We start from the raw sequence: 15,917 nt of genomic DNA, 5'->3' as shown, positions 1-15,917 counted from the left end.
TGGCTGAAGCACAGGACTCAGCACACACAGAGCTGGCTGGGAATGCACTGAGCACACCCCACACCTCTGCATGGCTCTGCCTCCTGCAGCTCCCTGGCCAGTTTAGGATCCAACCTGAAATTGAGAACTGCCATTTCTGGGATCTCAAATGGAAAATGCAATCACTGGACCAAAAAAAAACCCCAAAAAACCCAGCAGTGAGATTCTTTTGTAACCTTGCAGAAGGTTCTGAACACGACAGAGGGCATTAGTTATCATGACAGCAGCACTTAAAACAGACATTAGCATATTTAAAAATACTTTTTTTGATATTCTCCCAGGGAGAAAGTTCTGTGGCTGAAAACTCCACTGGCAAATAGTTCCCTCTTTGTATTGAGTCCCCTCTAGATTCATCTGCTAAACCCATAGAAGGAAGAGGCTTTAGTGTTTCAGACAGTTTTGGCTGCTATGCTGCTGAGTACAGTTGGATTCGTTTCTGAAATAGAACTGGCTCCCAAATTATTTGAAGCATTTGCACTCAGGGAATGCTGGGAAATGTCATCAGTGTGCCATAATACTTTTGCCTAATGCTCTCCAAAGTCTATGCCAAAAAAAAAAAAAAAAAAAAAAAAGGGAAAACCACTATTTTGACTCCAAGTGACTGTGGGAGCAGACCTAGAGAACTGCCCCAAATTTAAATAAATTAGTGACTGCAACCTTCCAAGCTGAGCTTGTTTTCTTTGTCTGGAGAAGAGACAAAGGTAAGAGCTGATGAAATAAAATACAGATCCAAGCTGGGATCTGTTTCCAGCTCTCTTTGGGTACTCACTCACTACCTGCAGGAGATGAGGGAGGAACAGGAACAAAGCAGGACTCACCCCTGCCATGGCAGCAGCATCCTGAATCTCCTCAAATCCTGCCACTTTACTAGCGCAGCTCCCTCAGCTTTCATTCAACACATTCCTCACCTCATCTGGAGCACTCTCTGCTTCAGAACCTTTTGTCTTTGCTCCCAATTCCCCTGTCTATGGATTAATCAAGTGTTGAGTTTGGAGCTCTTATTTTTCCATCAGTTAATTAATTGCCATCAATGAGCCTCCTTCTCCTCCTCTCCAGAAATGCTGTATGGAACTCCCAAGCTTATTTCTCCACTTTCTAATTTAGGAAATTTATTACTAATTTTATTCCAGCTGTGACCTACTGTGTGAAAGGAACTTGTGCTGGTGTTTGAAGGGGCTGCCCTTCCTAGGACACCACCAGGCTTTCCAACAGTTCCTGACCTGCTCCAGGAATTGATAGTGCCCTGCAATTTACAGTCTTCAAAAACCAAACTCTTACAATAAGTCAGAAAATTGAAGTGTGTAGCAGCCAATTAATAATTTCTTTTAAAATCTGAGTGTTTCAAACATGAGAACTGAAAAAGGAGTAAGTAAATAAATGCTGTGAATCCTCCTTAAAAACCAAACACCCAAGAAGATCTCTGCCAGGAGGCTGTGGGTGTACATGAGATGGATGGAGATCAGGTTGGCAACGTTTAAAAGATGATGGATTAAAAAACCAAACCAAAACAAACCAGAAAAAATGGCTTCCCTGTGGAGATCAGACCAATACAATTAAACACAAGAAATGGTCATCAGTGCTAATTAAAACTGGGGCCAGAGTCTTGCATTTATCACTGCAGTGCTTCAGCAGCACCAAGGAAAGGCAGAACTCTGCTCCTCCCTCAGTTCTATCAGCAGAGGATTCAGCCCCTGCTTCACTTCAGCTTCCAAAAGAGTTCCTCAAATTCACAATAAAACCAGATACACTTCACTGGGATTAACTGCAGTGCCACAGAGCTGGAGGGAGCTCCTCACCGAGGCAGCAGTGGGTTATTATTGTCCTTTTTCTGTCCCTGAAGCACTGCTCTGCCCCACCACAGCCCTGCTGTGGAGGCTGGTTTGCTCCCCACAGCCCCAAACTCTGGCACAGAGCTCACACAGGGGGTGAGGGATTCCCCCTGGCTCCCCACTGCCTAATTAAGCCTGGCACTGCAGCCCACCTAATGAGCCCAGCCTGCTGTGCCAAGGGGGCTGAGCAGTCACAGGCACCCCAAGGCAGTGGTTTCCACTTCTCCCCTGAGTACCCCCTGCTTTTTCTACCTTTAGCCTTCACACCCATTTCTTCTTCTGCACAGAACCAACCAGAAATAAAAATTAACCCTCCCCTCAGCCCTTCAGCCCTGGATGGTCTTTAGGTTCTCTTCCAACTCAAATCATTCTGGGATTTTGTGACCCTTCCAGCATAAACCATGACAGGATTCTGGGATTTCCACTCAGGACACAATTTCAGATTTCAATTCTCTGTGCAGGACTCAGTTAAACTTCAGCTCAGGAGATCTCCTGGGCAGCAGGGGAGATCCCCTGGGTCTCCACCTTTTAGAAGGAGTGGCAGAAACTCCATGGTTAGTAGGAGCCATCCCCCTCCCTCAGCACAAAAAGAAAAGATGACACATCCAAACCCAGGGCTCCGGTTTTCCCAGTGCACCTTTGGTGGGAGTTGGGATCACTGCCTGATCCCTTCCCCCTTTCAACTCCTACAGCCCCCAGCTCCTCAGTGGCTCAGAGCTCACAATTTACCATCTGTCCCTAATCTCCTCTTTGTACCAATAACAAACTGTGATTGCAACATCTCTTCGTGCAGCAATTGATCAGGCAGATAAGAACAAACAAGGAAACAGTGAGCATGACACAGCCAAGAGCAGTGGTACATCCTGCAGGGCTTCCTGTCATCTAACCACTGAAACTACACAAAAACAAAAACCAACCCCAAACACTTCTTTTGTCTAGAAATTCACAGTGGGTGAAAATAAACACATGGAAAAAATGAAAATGTGATTCAAAAATACAGGAAAGAATGTAAAACTTACCAGGCTCTAACTTGATTATTTTTACAGCAGCCAGTTCTCCTGTATGAAGATTTCTAGCCTGAAACAAGAGAGTTAAGATATATTTAGATATAGTTAAGATAGATATTTAGATATTTAGCTATAGTTAAGATATATTTAATCATAAATTAAGGCACCTCCCAGTCCTACAGACTGTGCAAAAACAAGATGTCTGATACAAATACAATGCAAAGCTGAGACCAACGTGGGTGAGAATAATTTGGGTTTGGAATTAGCACAGCTCCAGCCTGGTTGGAATTGTGAAGTGTTCCTGACAGTTCTTTTGCAGACTTTACATCAACCAGCAAATCACAGAATCACTGAGGCTGGAAAAGTCCTCCAAGGTGACCCCACCTGTGACTGTCACCACCCTGTCACCCAGCCCAGAGCACTGAGAGCCACATCCAGTCATTCCCTGGACATCTCCAGGGATGGGGACTCCAAACCTCTCTGGGCAGCCCCTTCCAACCCCTGACCACCCTTTAGAGGAAGAAATCCCTCACCAGGTCCAACCTGAGCCTGCAAATGAGAGCTCACCCTTCTCAAACACCATTTTTAAGGGAAGTTTGTGGCACTCAAGGATGCACCAGAGGCTCACCCATGTCATGGTGTGCCCCAAAAGTGGAACTGAGAGGGGCAGGAGAGGCCCTGCAGAGGCACCAGGGATGAGTCACAGCTCCCTGCAAAACTTCACTCTGACTTCCTCAGTCCCACAATCCTCCTCCTCAGAAGAAGCAGCAGCAGCTCCAATTAAGCCTTTACAGAACTGCTCTCTCTGGATATGCTCCAAATTTCAACTGAGAATTCAGTGCTGGAAGAAGATGCCACAAGAACCTCAGAAAGTCTGAAGAGGGGATTTTGTGAACACTTTCTAGTAACTAAATCACTCAGGCTAAACTATAAATCAGGACACACAACCTGATTTAATTAGGCTGAGCATCCAAGAGTTACAGTTTAATCCCCATTGTTTCACTCTTACCCTAACAAATATGCAGAGTCTTCTGAACAGCTGAAATCTGGTGAAGAGGTGGATTACAGAAAATGGAGGGACAACTGGCTTCAAATTAAATTAATTTGGACTTAAAATGAGATGTAAAGGAAATTTGACCCTGTGAAGGGAGTAATTACAAAACATTCTTCTCCTGTTCATGGACAAGACGTCTTAAAAACTTGTTTAAAAAGTCCTTAAAAAAGGAAGACCAAGAGCCTGAAGGATTAACCCCTCAGTTTTATCAATACTTAGTCAAGCTTCAAAATAGGGAAAGGCTTTCTAGCCAGGAAAAAACCAAACCAAACCAAACCAAACCAAACCAAACCAAACCAAACCCAACCAACCCAACCAAACCAGACCAAACCCAACCAAACCCAACCCAACCCAACCAACCAAACCAAACCAAACCAAACCAAACCAAACCAGACCAGACCAGACCAGACCAGACCAGACCAGACCAGACCAAACCAACCAGACCAAACCCAACCCAACCCAACCCAACCCAACCCAACCCAACCAACTAAACCAACCAAACCAAACCAACCCAACCCAACCCAACCAAACCAGACCAACCCAACCCAACCAGACCAAACCCAACCCAACCCAACCCAACCAACCAAACCAGACCAAACCAAACCAAACCAACCCAAACCAAACCAACCAAACCAAACCAAACCAAACCAAACCAAACCAAACCAAACCAAACCAAACCAAACCAAACCAAACCAAACCCAATCAACCCAACCCAACCCAACCAACCAAACCCAATGATTGGCCTTTCAAAGTCCTGCAGTGCTAAGACATGAGATGGGTTTCAAAGTGCAGGCCAAGGACTCAAATGTGACTCAAGCTGATCTCAAAGAGAATTTCAACAACTCTACAAAGGACCCAAACATCTGCAGACCAAATCACTCACAATCATCTGCAAACCACACAGGAAACATTCACCACTTCTGAAAGCACCTTCCCACCAAGGTGTTTTTTTAGACCACAGCAGAATCTTTGGTGTCCTTCAAAACCCAGAAGGAGCAGGTGGATCCCAGTGGGATAAAGGATTAGGATAAAGGATTAGGAGTGCTCTGGTCCTGTCAGACCAATGTGAAGCAGGGATGTTCCCAGCAGGGACACAGACTCTGCCTCACTGGAGCCAGGGGTGCTCCACTACCCACACTTCTGTCCAGGAGCAGCTCAGCTGTTCAGGTGAAGCGGCCTGCCCCATTTCCAGAGTATCAGCTTCACTTCTGGAGCACCAAAAGGATCCTATTCCTCACAAATATTCCTTTTCCACACAAGCAGTAACTGCCACTGTCATGCTGAAGCCTGAAGGAATGGATGGAGTCTGCCAAAGGTCTGCTTGGCTGGGATCTGAAGGTTCAGGCTGGGGAATGCTGCAGTTCCTGGCTCCCAGCTCTCACACATGACACAGCTCCACTAAATCCTGTCCTGCTGCTTTCCAATATCACCTCTAAGCTCATATATAATCTATAGCTTGGACTGTTCTGGGTTTCAACCATCAGACTCCGCCTGCTGGAACACTGAAGTCCCCACTGGGTTGATATTTATGACCTAAACCTATCAGTTGTCTGTTTTCTGGTCCCACACTTTGCTCTTCCAGCAGACACATTCTTGAGCTGATGACACCAAGACCACACGTGATCATTAACTCTTGTGGTGCCAGAACCAAAGGCAAAATCCCAAGTACTCCCTGACCCTCAAAATTCCTGTGTGGATGCTCCCAGACAAGGAATGGTTTTAGATCTCCAGTCCAGACACTGGCACTGTGAGCACACAGCAAATCACCCAGAATGCTTCCAAGGGACATCACCCAAATGTCACCAGAGCCTTTGTTCCCTCTCTTGGCTTGTAGCAGCTTTGTCCAGGGACACAGAGCTCCACCTTCCCTCTGCCACCTGGCAGCTGAATGAACACTCCATCAATAATGAATTACTGCTCTCATTAAAAATGCAACAAGGCCAGGGCTAAAAACTGGTTCTCCGTGTACACACCTAGATGTGAGAAGTGTCAGATCAGGATTCCTCAGATCACTCTGGGATGTGTTAGTTAAAGAAATCCTCATTTCCCACGAGTCACTGCAGTTTGCATCACTCTAAATTGTTTTTTTTTTGAAGAACTGTGCAGTTACCAAGGAAGTCACAGACAGGAAGGTACCAAAGCCAACGTCATTGGCTTTGTGAATCAAACCTGAAATTTGACTAGAAATGACATTTGTCAAAAATATTAAGTCCCTAATGGGAAAAATTAATTAATGATCTATCAGTCTGTCTTATTGATATAATTCTGCACCGCAGAGGGGGAACTACAGACGAAGAAATTACAGTTCTTCAACTCATGTTATTTACATTTCCTGAGCCCAACAGCAAAATATCTGCCTCCTCCTCATCCCTTGATATTTCCTCTGTATTTCAACTCTCTATTTAAAATCAGCTGAAATTTTTGAAATTAGCCAGAGGCCAGGGAAGCTATTCCTTCATGCCAAGTAGTCCAGACCTGTTCAGTGTCTCGTGAGCTATTACTGACAAAGGAAAAAATCATTTACATACATTTATCCCATAAAGATGACATATATATAATGAACCTTGAGGATATATTTCACTTTTAAGGAAGATTTGTTTGATGTCTTATTGTCTTTAATTCTTCTGGCCTTGATCCCTTCAATACATAAGAAAATCTCCTAAGAATTTATTTGACTCTAAAGGCTGAAAGACTCAGGGCTGGCGTCCACATCTCCATCAGCAACGTGGTCCAGTTCCACAGGACAGAAGCAGGTCCCAATTTCCCAAGATATTTGCTGTAAGACTTTCTCCAAGAGGAAGACAGAGCTTCTGACCCTTATTAGTACTGATCCTAATTTTATTCCATGAGACTCAAAGCTGAAGTTTATGTTCCCTATAGAATGAAAATTAAAACAGGGTTTTTGCAGAAGGATTTCAAAGCTCCAACAAGAGCCACACAAGAATGGGATCAGAATAAGAATGGATTTGAATGAGGTGAACCACAGCCAAATTTTAATTTGGTCAATGTCATTTACAGAGTTTATTTACTGAGAAAGAAGAGTTTGGCAGCAGCCTTTTGGTCACCTCTTCAGCTGTCCCACATCCTGACAGAGGATGAGTGACAGCATCCCACTGAGCACAGCTCTTCCAGAATATTTTAGCAGCTGAATACTAACACTGCAGAGCATCACATGGAATCTGTGTTCAAAATAAAAATAAAACAAAACAAAACACAAAGTACAGACACAAGTACTCTTTTTTTTTTTTTTGGATATCCCATTGCATTGCTGTAGTGATCGAGCACATCCCACTCCACTAACATGATAGCACTGCTAGTAGGAGTATTTTGGGGAGCTGGGAGAGTTTTGTAGGATTACACACAAAAAAATCATTGGGTTTTCCCACTGAGCCTTGACTGGCTTTCCCAACAGCTGCTGTGGGACAGTGGAAGGCCAGGGGAGGCCCGTGGCAATCGCTGTGTGCGACGCTTCCCACCGCACATCCCAACCACCACACCTGAGCAAACACAACCTGGGGAGGGCATTTCTGCAGCCAGTGACCAGAAATAACACACAGAGAACTGGCTGCAGAACCAGTTATGCACTCTGCACTTGTGTTTTGTTTGTTTTCAAGAGTGCAAGACAAACAGTTCCAGCCCAGGGGGTCGACAGTGCTGAGCCACGTGAGATGGTCAAAAATGGGGGAATCTTGGGACATTTGAATCTGTGCTCAGTGTCCTCTTCCTAAGCAGAGAGGAAGAGAAAGGAAAGATTCATGCAGCATCATCCCTCTGTCAGGCTCCAAATTAGTATTTTCAATTTCCACAGTGAAATCTTCTCCTCTCCCCATGGTCACTGTCTCATCTCCAGCCTTGGATCAACAGCCCCATTCAGAGAGGAGCTTTTTGCTGGAGCGTGTCTTCATTAACTGAATCCTGACTGCAGCTCCTGTGGCTGCCCCTCCCTCCCTCCCTCCCTCCCTCCCCAGCTTATTCACCCCTTGCCAAGCTTCACTCATCCCTGACCATGAGGTTCTGCTGCCTGCTTGTCCCCAGTCACTGGATATCCCCTCAAAAGGTGCCTGACCTGGTGTCCTGGGGGTGAAACACAAGCTCCTCTGCTTTCCAGTGTCTGACCTCTGACACTTTCCAATTCCTAACCTGCCCTATGTGGTTTGGAAATTGCCATTATGTTCTGTTTTTCTTTTCATATCTCACAGCATCACCAAACAGACTCTTAAATTCACCTTCCTGCATCTCTGAATTCACATCTACCATGTCAAGAGCTCTCACCCAGCTGAAGTGACCCAAAGAAATGGCTCTCATTTTATGGACTGCCCTAAAAGCATAAAAACAGGGAATTCTTGGTGGATGGTGATCTGCTGGACTCTAATAGAATTTGAATTATGTTCTAATGCAGAAGGTTAAATAAATGTTCCTAGTGTTTATTACAATTAACTGTACAATTCTGCTTACACCTGTGAGTTACATAAATCTGGCAGATTTTAAAAATGCTTTGTAACTAGAGCTGGAAAAAGCAAATATCAGCAACATACTCCTAATGACTGGAAAGGAGATGTTTGCTCCTCTCAAACACAATCTCTTTACCAGGTCAGTTTAACACCTCAAATGTAGAATTGAGGATTCTTAAAATGTCAGCTGAAGCCAGAAAATGACTCAGAAAGCCCAAATTAACAGCAACAAGAGTTAATCTGCACTGTGTGAGCTTAAAGTTGCCTTCCTTCACAAGACGACATCACAGTTTTCTGCAGTGCTGTACATTCAGAAAGAACTTTTGTAAAAGAAACCAAACACTCTGAAAACTCTAAAAAATAAAGAATCCTTGAAAATCTGCAGGTTAAGCCAAGCAGAGAGGCCAGAGCCAAGGCAGATCTGCTCAGAGCAGATCCAAACCTTTGTGTCAGGGGGAAGAATCACCTGCCCAAACCAGCAGCTCCCACCACTGTTTCCCAGTTTTGGAGTGAGTAGAGTGTGTTGGTTCCTCTCCCAAGAGCAGCACACCCCAAAGCACCCACAAAAAGCTCCAAGGAATGGATTCAATCCACAGACTCCACCCCCCAGATGGTGCCTGTGCCCAACCCACATAGCTGCAGTTCTTGGTTTGGAGCTTTAACCCCTCTTTTATATGAGACAAAATCAGCAAAATCAAGCCAAAATTCCCCTCAGCCCCATGCCAAGAAAACCTAAGGAGAGTGTGAGACTGGATAAATCCCTCCTGCTTGGTGCTGACAGTGTTTCTGTAACAGACACTGACATATCCTTTCACCTCTGAAGGTCTGTGCATGGATTAAAAATGTAATTGGAACAAAGAAGGAAAGCTTAAAAAAAAACCCAAAAATTGGACAGCTCTGGCAAATGTTAGGGCTGATTTGTGCCATACAGAACCAATGTCACAGAATCACAAAATTCCAGAATGGTTTGAGTTGGAAGGGACCTTAAAGATTGTTCAGTTCCACCCCCTGCCATGGCAGGGACACCTTCCACCATCCAAGGTCACTCCAGCCTGGCCTTGGACACTCCCAGGGATCCAGGAGCAGCCACAGCTGCTCTGGCAGAACAGCTCCAGAGCCTCCCAGGCAACAATTCCCTCCCAGTATCCCACCCACCCCTGCCCTGTGGCAGTGGGAAGCCATTCCCTGTGTCCTGTCACTCCAGGCCCTCCCTCAAAGTCTCTCCATCCTTTTTGTTGGCTCCTTCAGGTCCTGAAAGGCCACAATTAATTCAACCCAAAGCTTCTCTTTTCCAGGCTGAAGAACCCCAAATCTCTGAGCCTTTCCTCTCAGAGTGGAGCTGTCCCTGCCCATGGGGACCCCACTCCTGCCTGCAGCTGTGCTCACACCTGGGGCAGATGTCTGGCTGCTCTGTGCTGCTGGAAAGAGAAACCTGAACACCATTCCTGATTTTCAGGGCTGTCTGTCATTTAAGAAGCAGAAAGATCCAGAGGCAATTGCTCCTCCTGAAATCTTCCAGCTGGATTTTTGGAGGTGGAGAGCAGTACCAGACTCCTTTATAGTGGAAGGCACAGAAGCTTTCAGAAATTATTTCCCAAACAGAGACTTTACAGATTCAAGACACTAAAAAAGAATGGTCTCTTCCAGCCAGCAGTCACTGCTTTCTGGGATAAACCCAAAATGAAGATTTCCATGCTAATTTTACTGGTTTATTCTGTAGTTGCAACAGAGCCATCACTTTAGATCTGTGAGCTGAGTATTGTAGGAGGAGAAATATTGATTTTGTGGGTGCTCTCCAGATGGGTACTGCCAGTCCTCATCCCTCAGAACAAGCAGCAGCACGAGGCTGGATGAAAAATTCCCAGCTGTCACTCCCTATTTCCACATTTCCACACTTCCTGCTGAAAGGACAGAACTCAGAACATGCAGAAGTGCCAGGATTGCAAGAAATTCCACATTAAAACCTGAGCCCCAGACCCACCACTGACCACAGCTCAAATGCAAATAAGGCTTAAATGGATTTACTTGTGGTGAAATTGAGATAGTTTATCTCTGCTAGGGAAATTTGGGAGGAGGAGAACCCACCTTTCACTTCCAGACTTCTGACACTTCCTTACTCAAGGCCAATTAACTCAAGCAGCAAGGGATTAACAGCTCATTAATGATGTGAGGCCAACTCCCTTTATTCCCCAGAAATAAAGGAGGAATTGTATAAGCAGAGGGGTTTTGTAGGCTCAGTAACCACTAAAAACATTTCATTCTCATCCCTGGTAATAATTACTGAAGGACAAAGACCTGGGCCAATCAAGATAATAATAATAATAAAGATCAATGCACAATTTAACATTTATTGAGAGGGGAAAAAATAACAGAAGCAGTCAGCTCTGTGCTTCCCAGCAGAGGTTGGTTATTCTCCTATGAAATTTTCTTGGCAGATCCTCCTTTGCAAAATATTTGGCATCATCCTTCTAAAACTGAAAAGCTAAAGCTAGAAACAGACCCTGACCACAAAAGTATTATTTAGCAACTAATGCAGCACAAAAGATACAAACAAATACCACATGAGGAAAAAAAAAAAAATTAAAAGGCCCCAATTTTGACTCAGCTGGAGAAGAAAACAAACCAGAAAAAAACATTTTCAAGTTACAACTGTGTGGTTTGAAAAGCTACTAGAAATACCTCACTTTCCTGGGGAATAATCAACATTTTTGAACATAAGATCATGAAAATCAAAGCATGCCCATGGAGCTGCTGATGTACTCAAAAATGAACAGATGCCCAACAGCTTTACAGGCCATGAAACAGGGAAAAGTAAAGAGAGAAAAAAAAAAGAAAATATACCTTCAAATACATTCAACTACAGACTAAGATGGATTTTAAATGGAGTTTTTCACCAGAAGATAGGGAGAATAAATGTAGAACAATTTTATTGTATTCCTGTGTTGAATGCATAGACCATGACAGCAAAAACCCCTCACAGTATTATGGAGTACAACCCCCAGTAACATTAAAAGCTGATCCATTTCATCAGCTGCAGGGGAATTTATTTATTCCTTAGAGAGGAAAGAACTAAGAGATGTGACAACCAAAATATTTGAAAGAAAATATCTATGTGTCTTCTTTGACTGACAAAAAAAAAAAAAAAATTAAAAATAAATCTGGCTTTCCAGGCAGGAAGAAAACAAATTTCTGAAGAAAAAGATGAGTTGCTTTTTTATAATTAAAAACTAAAGAATTTCAGACCATCATTTATTTCTTTACCAAAGAAAAAGGTGGTTTTTACTGCTCTGTAAATATGAGCTAACACCCAGTGAGATGTGTCTCCTCAGAAAGGCAAAACTGAGGAGCCTCCACTGGCATTTTAAAGGAAAAAAATGGAATTTTGAGATTGTAACTGTTATATCAAAGCCTCCAAACCAAAGGCAAAAATCCACATCAACTCCTTTTCCTTATCATAATTTATCTGATAGAATCTCGAGAGATTCAGGTGGAAAATGCAGATTTAAGTAGAAAAATCTACATCCAACAAAGCTCTTCAGTAATCACCTCCTTAAAATTTCAGTTCCTCAGAGATGAACACACAATTACAAAATTAAAAATGAAATTTAAATTAATTAAATAAATTAAAATTAAAATTAACAAGCCATAGATTTGCCTTGATGAAGAAAACAGCTCAGTGTTTTGCACTTTATTGGTAAATAAACCAGTGACCAGAACAGAATTAATAAAGAAGTTGTGTAATTGAAGAAGTTAAAGTAGCTAAAAATAGGAGCTGGAAGATTCTTTTTCTGTTCTACAATTGAGCTTTGGTTTGCATCTGGACTCTATCAATTGTCACCTTCTTGGGGAGGGAGATGGCTGAGATTTGATGCTTCTTTCTGATACTGGGACAGCTGTTCCTACTAAAATAAACCCCAGAATTTATTTACAGTCTCCATTTGATAGGGATGAAATAGTGATCAGCAAGATTTCTAATTCAGGAGAAAAAAAATCAGAACCTGGAATTCTGTTGGAATAAACAGAACTGACATTTCAGGAGGCTTTTAGGGAGGAAAAATTGAAGTTCTAAATGTGCTGGTACATGAAAAGGTTACAGATAAAATATGTCTTGCACTTGTGCTGATGAAGCAGAGAGGAAATCTGCTGCCATTTCATTGCAGATGATAACTGAAAATCTGCAAGTTATCTCATCCTCTCACTTTATTTTTAGCCAGAACAGAGGAAAAAAACTGGTCTGATTTTTTATTATTATTTTTGCTTAATTTGAACCAATTAACTCGTGTAAATGATGTCACCTGGAAGCAAGACTCTTTCAAGATGTCACATGAAAATGAGAATATTTTTCTGCAATTTCATCTGCAGTGATGGAGCACCAGTTTCACTTCAGTCACCTGATTTCAAGCACTTGGCCAGAGACTTCCTCACTTCACTCTGAAAGATGAACCAAAACCCTGCTGCTCAAGTAATCTGTGTTATTAAATAATTAGAACATTCGGGTAAATTGGGCCTGATGGTTTAAGTGGAATTTTAAATTAATTTTTAAATTTTTAAAATTTAACACGCTTGAGAACATTTTCCTTCTTGCCTCATTTCTCTTGTCAATATAGACATTTTATTTACTTTATTGTGTTTCTGTAGGGATTTAAATTCCCATTTGCTGCATCCCTGGGTATGGAGATTTTGGAAGGAGTTTTGAAGGAGTTGGAGATGGGATTTCTGAGTTGGTTTTGATGATGGGATTTATTTTCTTATTTTCTCCATAGCAAGGAAGGGTGAGGTTGGTTTACATCTTTATAGTATGGTTTAGAAGGTTATAAGATTCGTAGTTATAAGATTTTTCTAAGGTCAAATCTTGTGTTTAATTCTAAATTTTGGTTTACAAGCCCAAAGTTCTGAGAATTCCAACAGGGAATTCTCAAGGCCACCCCTCCGTGCCCCTGCTCCCATCCCCAAGGAATGGAATCCTCTCCTGCTGGGATGGAATCCTCTCCCAAAATTCCTGAGAATTCCAGACTTTCTGTGCTAACAGGCTCTGATCCCCAAGGGAACACTGCACTGACCTGAGGCTGCAGAAAAAACTTCCAAATTGGAATGATAAAACTGGGATTGTGGGGGTGGAGTTTGAATAAAATTACATAATAGCATAATCAAATAATGATAAAATGTAATAAATAATAAACATATAAAATATATATATCAAATTATATTTAATATTAAAAGTATAAATTAATATATAAAATATTTAATATTTTAAAATATAAATGAATGTATGAATATAAATATATTATATAAAAATATTCTATAAATATGTAATATAATAATATAATAAATAAAATATAAATAAATAAACATATTAAATATATAAAATTATATGTAATGGTGAATTTATATATAAATATATTAAATATATAATATATTAAATTTATAAATGAATGTATAAATATAAATATATATCATAAAAAGAATCTATAAATATATAAAACAATATAATAAAATAATAATAAATAATAAAATAAAATAATAATAAATAAGAATAAAATAATAAAAAGTAAAATAATAGGATACATTTTTAAAAGTATATAAAAATAAAATATATAACTTAATAAAAAATATAAAAATTAATTTTAAAAAATCATATAGCAGAAAACTTATGGTTTAAGGTTTTAGAATATAGTAATCTACATGAAACAAGATCAAGGATTGGTGTCTCCCTGCAGCAGCTGTGTGCATTCTCCTGGAGCAGCCTCCCCCAGGCAGAAGCAGAAGGAATGTGCTGCAGAGAGCCAGGGGAAGTCGTGGGGCAGGCTCTGCACAGCCTGGCTGCTCCCCTGCTCCCAAACTTCTGCCTCAGCTCCACTCCAGGAAGCACAAGAAAGCTCTCAGGGGAAGTTATTTCAAAAGTTAAGGAATCCCAGGTTGGGGTTGGAGCAGGCAAAGAGCACCTCGTGCTGGGAGCAGGGACTTCCACTGCAGGGCTGCCCCAAGCCCTGGCCAAGCTGGCCCTGAAGAGCTCCAGGGATGGGGAATTTCACAGGATGCTTTCATGGAGCAAAGCCTCCTCCTCCTCCTCCATCCCTCCTGCAGCCAGCACAGTCAGCCTGTGCTCCAGACATCCCACTGCAGGATTTACACAAACCTCAACACCCACGGAATGAGAAAAAGGAACAATCCACGTTCATGTGCCCTGGGCAGGCTGGATGGATCATGGAACCAAAACTGGAGAGCTCCTCATCCATCTCCTCATCCAGAAATCCCTCTGTCCTGTTTGCTACTGTGAGCCTAATTTAAAAACAAGACTCTCAGGACAGGAGCTGCTTGGCAGAGTTTAGAAGGCTCTGTGTTAATCAGAAGTTATTCCCACCTCTTCATCATTAACCAACAAGCAGAGGATGAGAGCTCAACCAGTGCTTTAAATTTAATCACACAGATGTCTGAGAAAACAAAATGGTTTTATCAGAAACTGCTCATCCTGGGGACTGTCTGAGGTCTGGGCTGTGAATATTTACAAGGAACACATCAAATTCTCTCCCTTTACTCACTGCACACCAAATGCTTCAAAATTTCAGCTCCTGTTGTTTCCCAGCCCCTCATAAATAAAACACAAATACCTGAAGCTGTTCCATCACTGAGAGCAAGGAGCACCCCCAGGCACTGCTTCTGTCAAATATTAATCCTTTTAGTTCTATCAGGAGAAAATACATCCATAAAAGATGGTATTGCCCCACCTTTATTCTTTTTACCTACCCTGTTTACATCTCTGTGCCTCTACAAGAGACTTTACCATTTATCTTCCTTTGGGATTAATGACTAAATCCCCCAAACATTTTTGGGAGCCTGGTGTTTATAATTCAGCTCTGATCTTGCATGTCTGTACATTAAACAGCAAGTTAAGGCACACAAACTCAATTCTTTATTGCTTCAACAGCAATGATCAGCAAAAAAAATCACCCACACAGCTGAGAACAGGACAAAAATACTGCTTTTTGGGGTGGGTCCTCAAAAATACTGCTTTTTGGGGTGGATCTTCACAAATACAGCTTTTTGGGGTGGATCCTCAGAAACACTGATTTTTGGGGTGGATCCTCACAAATACAGCTTTTTGGGGTAGACCATCCACTCAAATGTAAGAAGTTATGCCTTTAATGCTGCACAAGACAAAGCTACTCAAAAAAAAACCAACCAAAAAAAACCCTTAAGAATGATTCCTTATCAATAAGACAAGAGAGTCCCCCTGCAATAATCTCTTCACTCAGAAGAAAAACAGCACTTAGCTTTCTGGAACATCTCAAAATTCACATTTCAAACACGCTACAAATCCAGCTTTTTCCCACTGAGCTGAAAATATGGTTCATTCAGCTTTCTTTTTTCAGACATTCTTTCCCCAGCCAAATCTTCCTCATCTCTATGAAAACAAGAACCTCCTAGACACGACACTCATGCAGAAGACACAAAAATACACTTGGGGGAGGAGTAATCCCAACGTGCCAAGATATTAAATCTAGCATTAAAGATGCCATTTTGAAGGATCAGTAAATGC

At 42.0% G+C, this 15,917-nt stretch overlaps 1 protein-coding gene across 1 annotated transcript in view; it reads right to left on the bottom strand.

Moving 5' to 3' along the window:
* The window catches only part of MAP4K5 (mitogen-activated protein kinase kinase kinase kinase 5), a 63,996-nt gene that overhangs the window by 40,388 nt on the left and 7,691 nt on the right, over window positions 1–15,917 (bottom strand). Inside the window, exon 3 of the mRNA XM_030240073.2 lies at window positions 2,888–2,945. Coding sequence (XP_030095933.1) covers window positions 2,888–2,945 — 58 coding nt within the window. The remainder of the gene's footprint in view (window positions 1–2,887; window positions 2,946–15,917) is intronic.

This window comes from Serinus canaria, chromosome 5 (genome assembly GCF_022539315.1).
Source record: "Serinus canaria isolate serCan28SL12 chromosome 5, serCan2020, whole genome shotgun sequence".
NCBI lineage: Eukaryota > Metazoa > Chordata > Aves > Passeriformes > Fringillidae > Serinus > Serinus canaria.
Note: the sequence above shows the minus strand (reverse complement) of the source record. Positions and strands in the feature narration are given on the sequence as shown.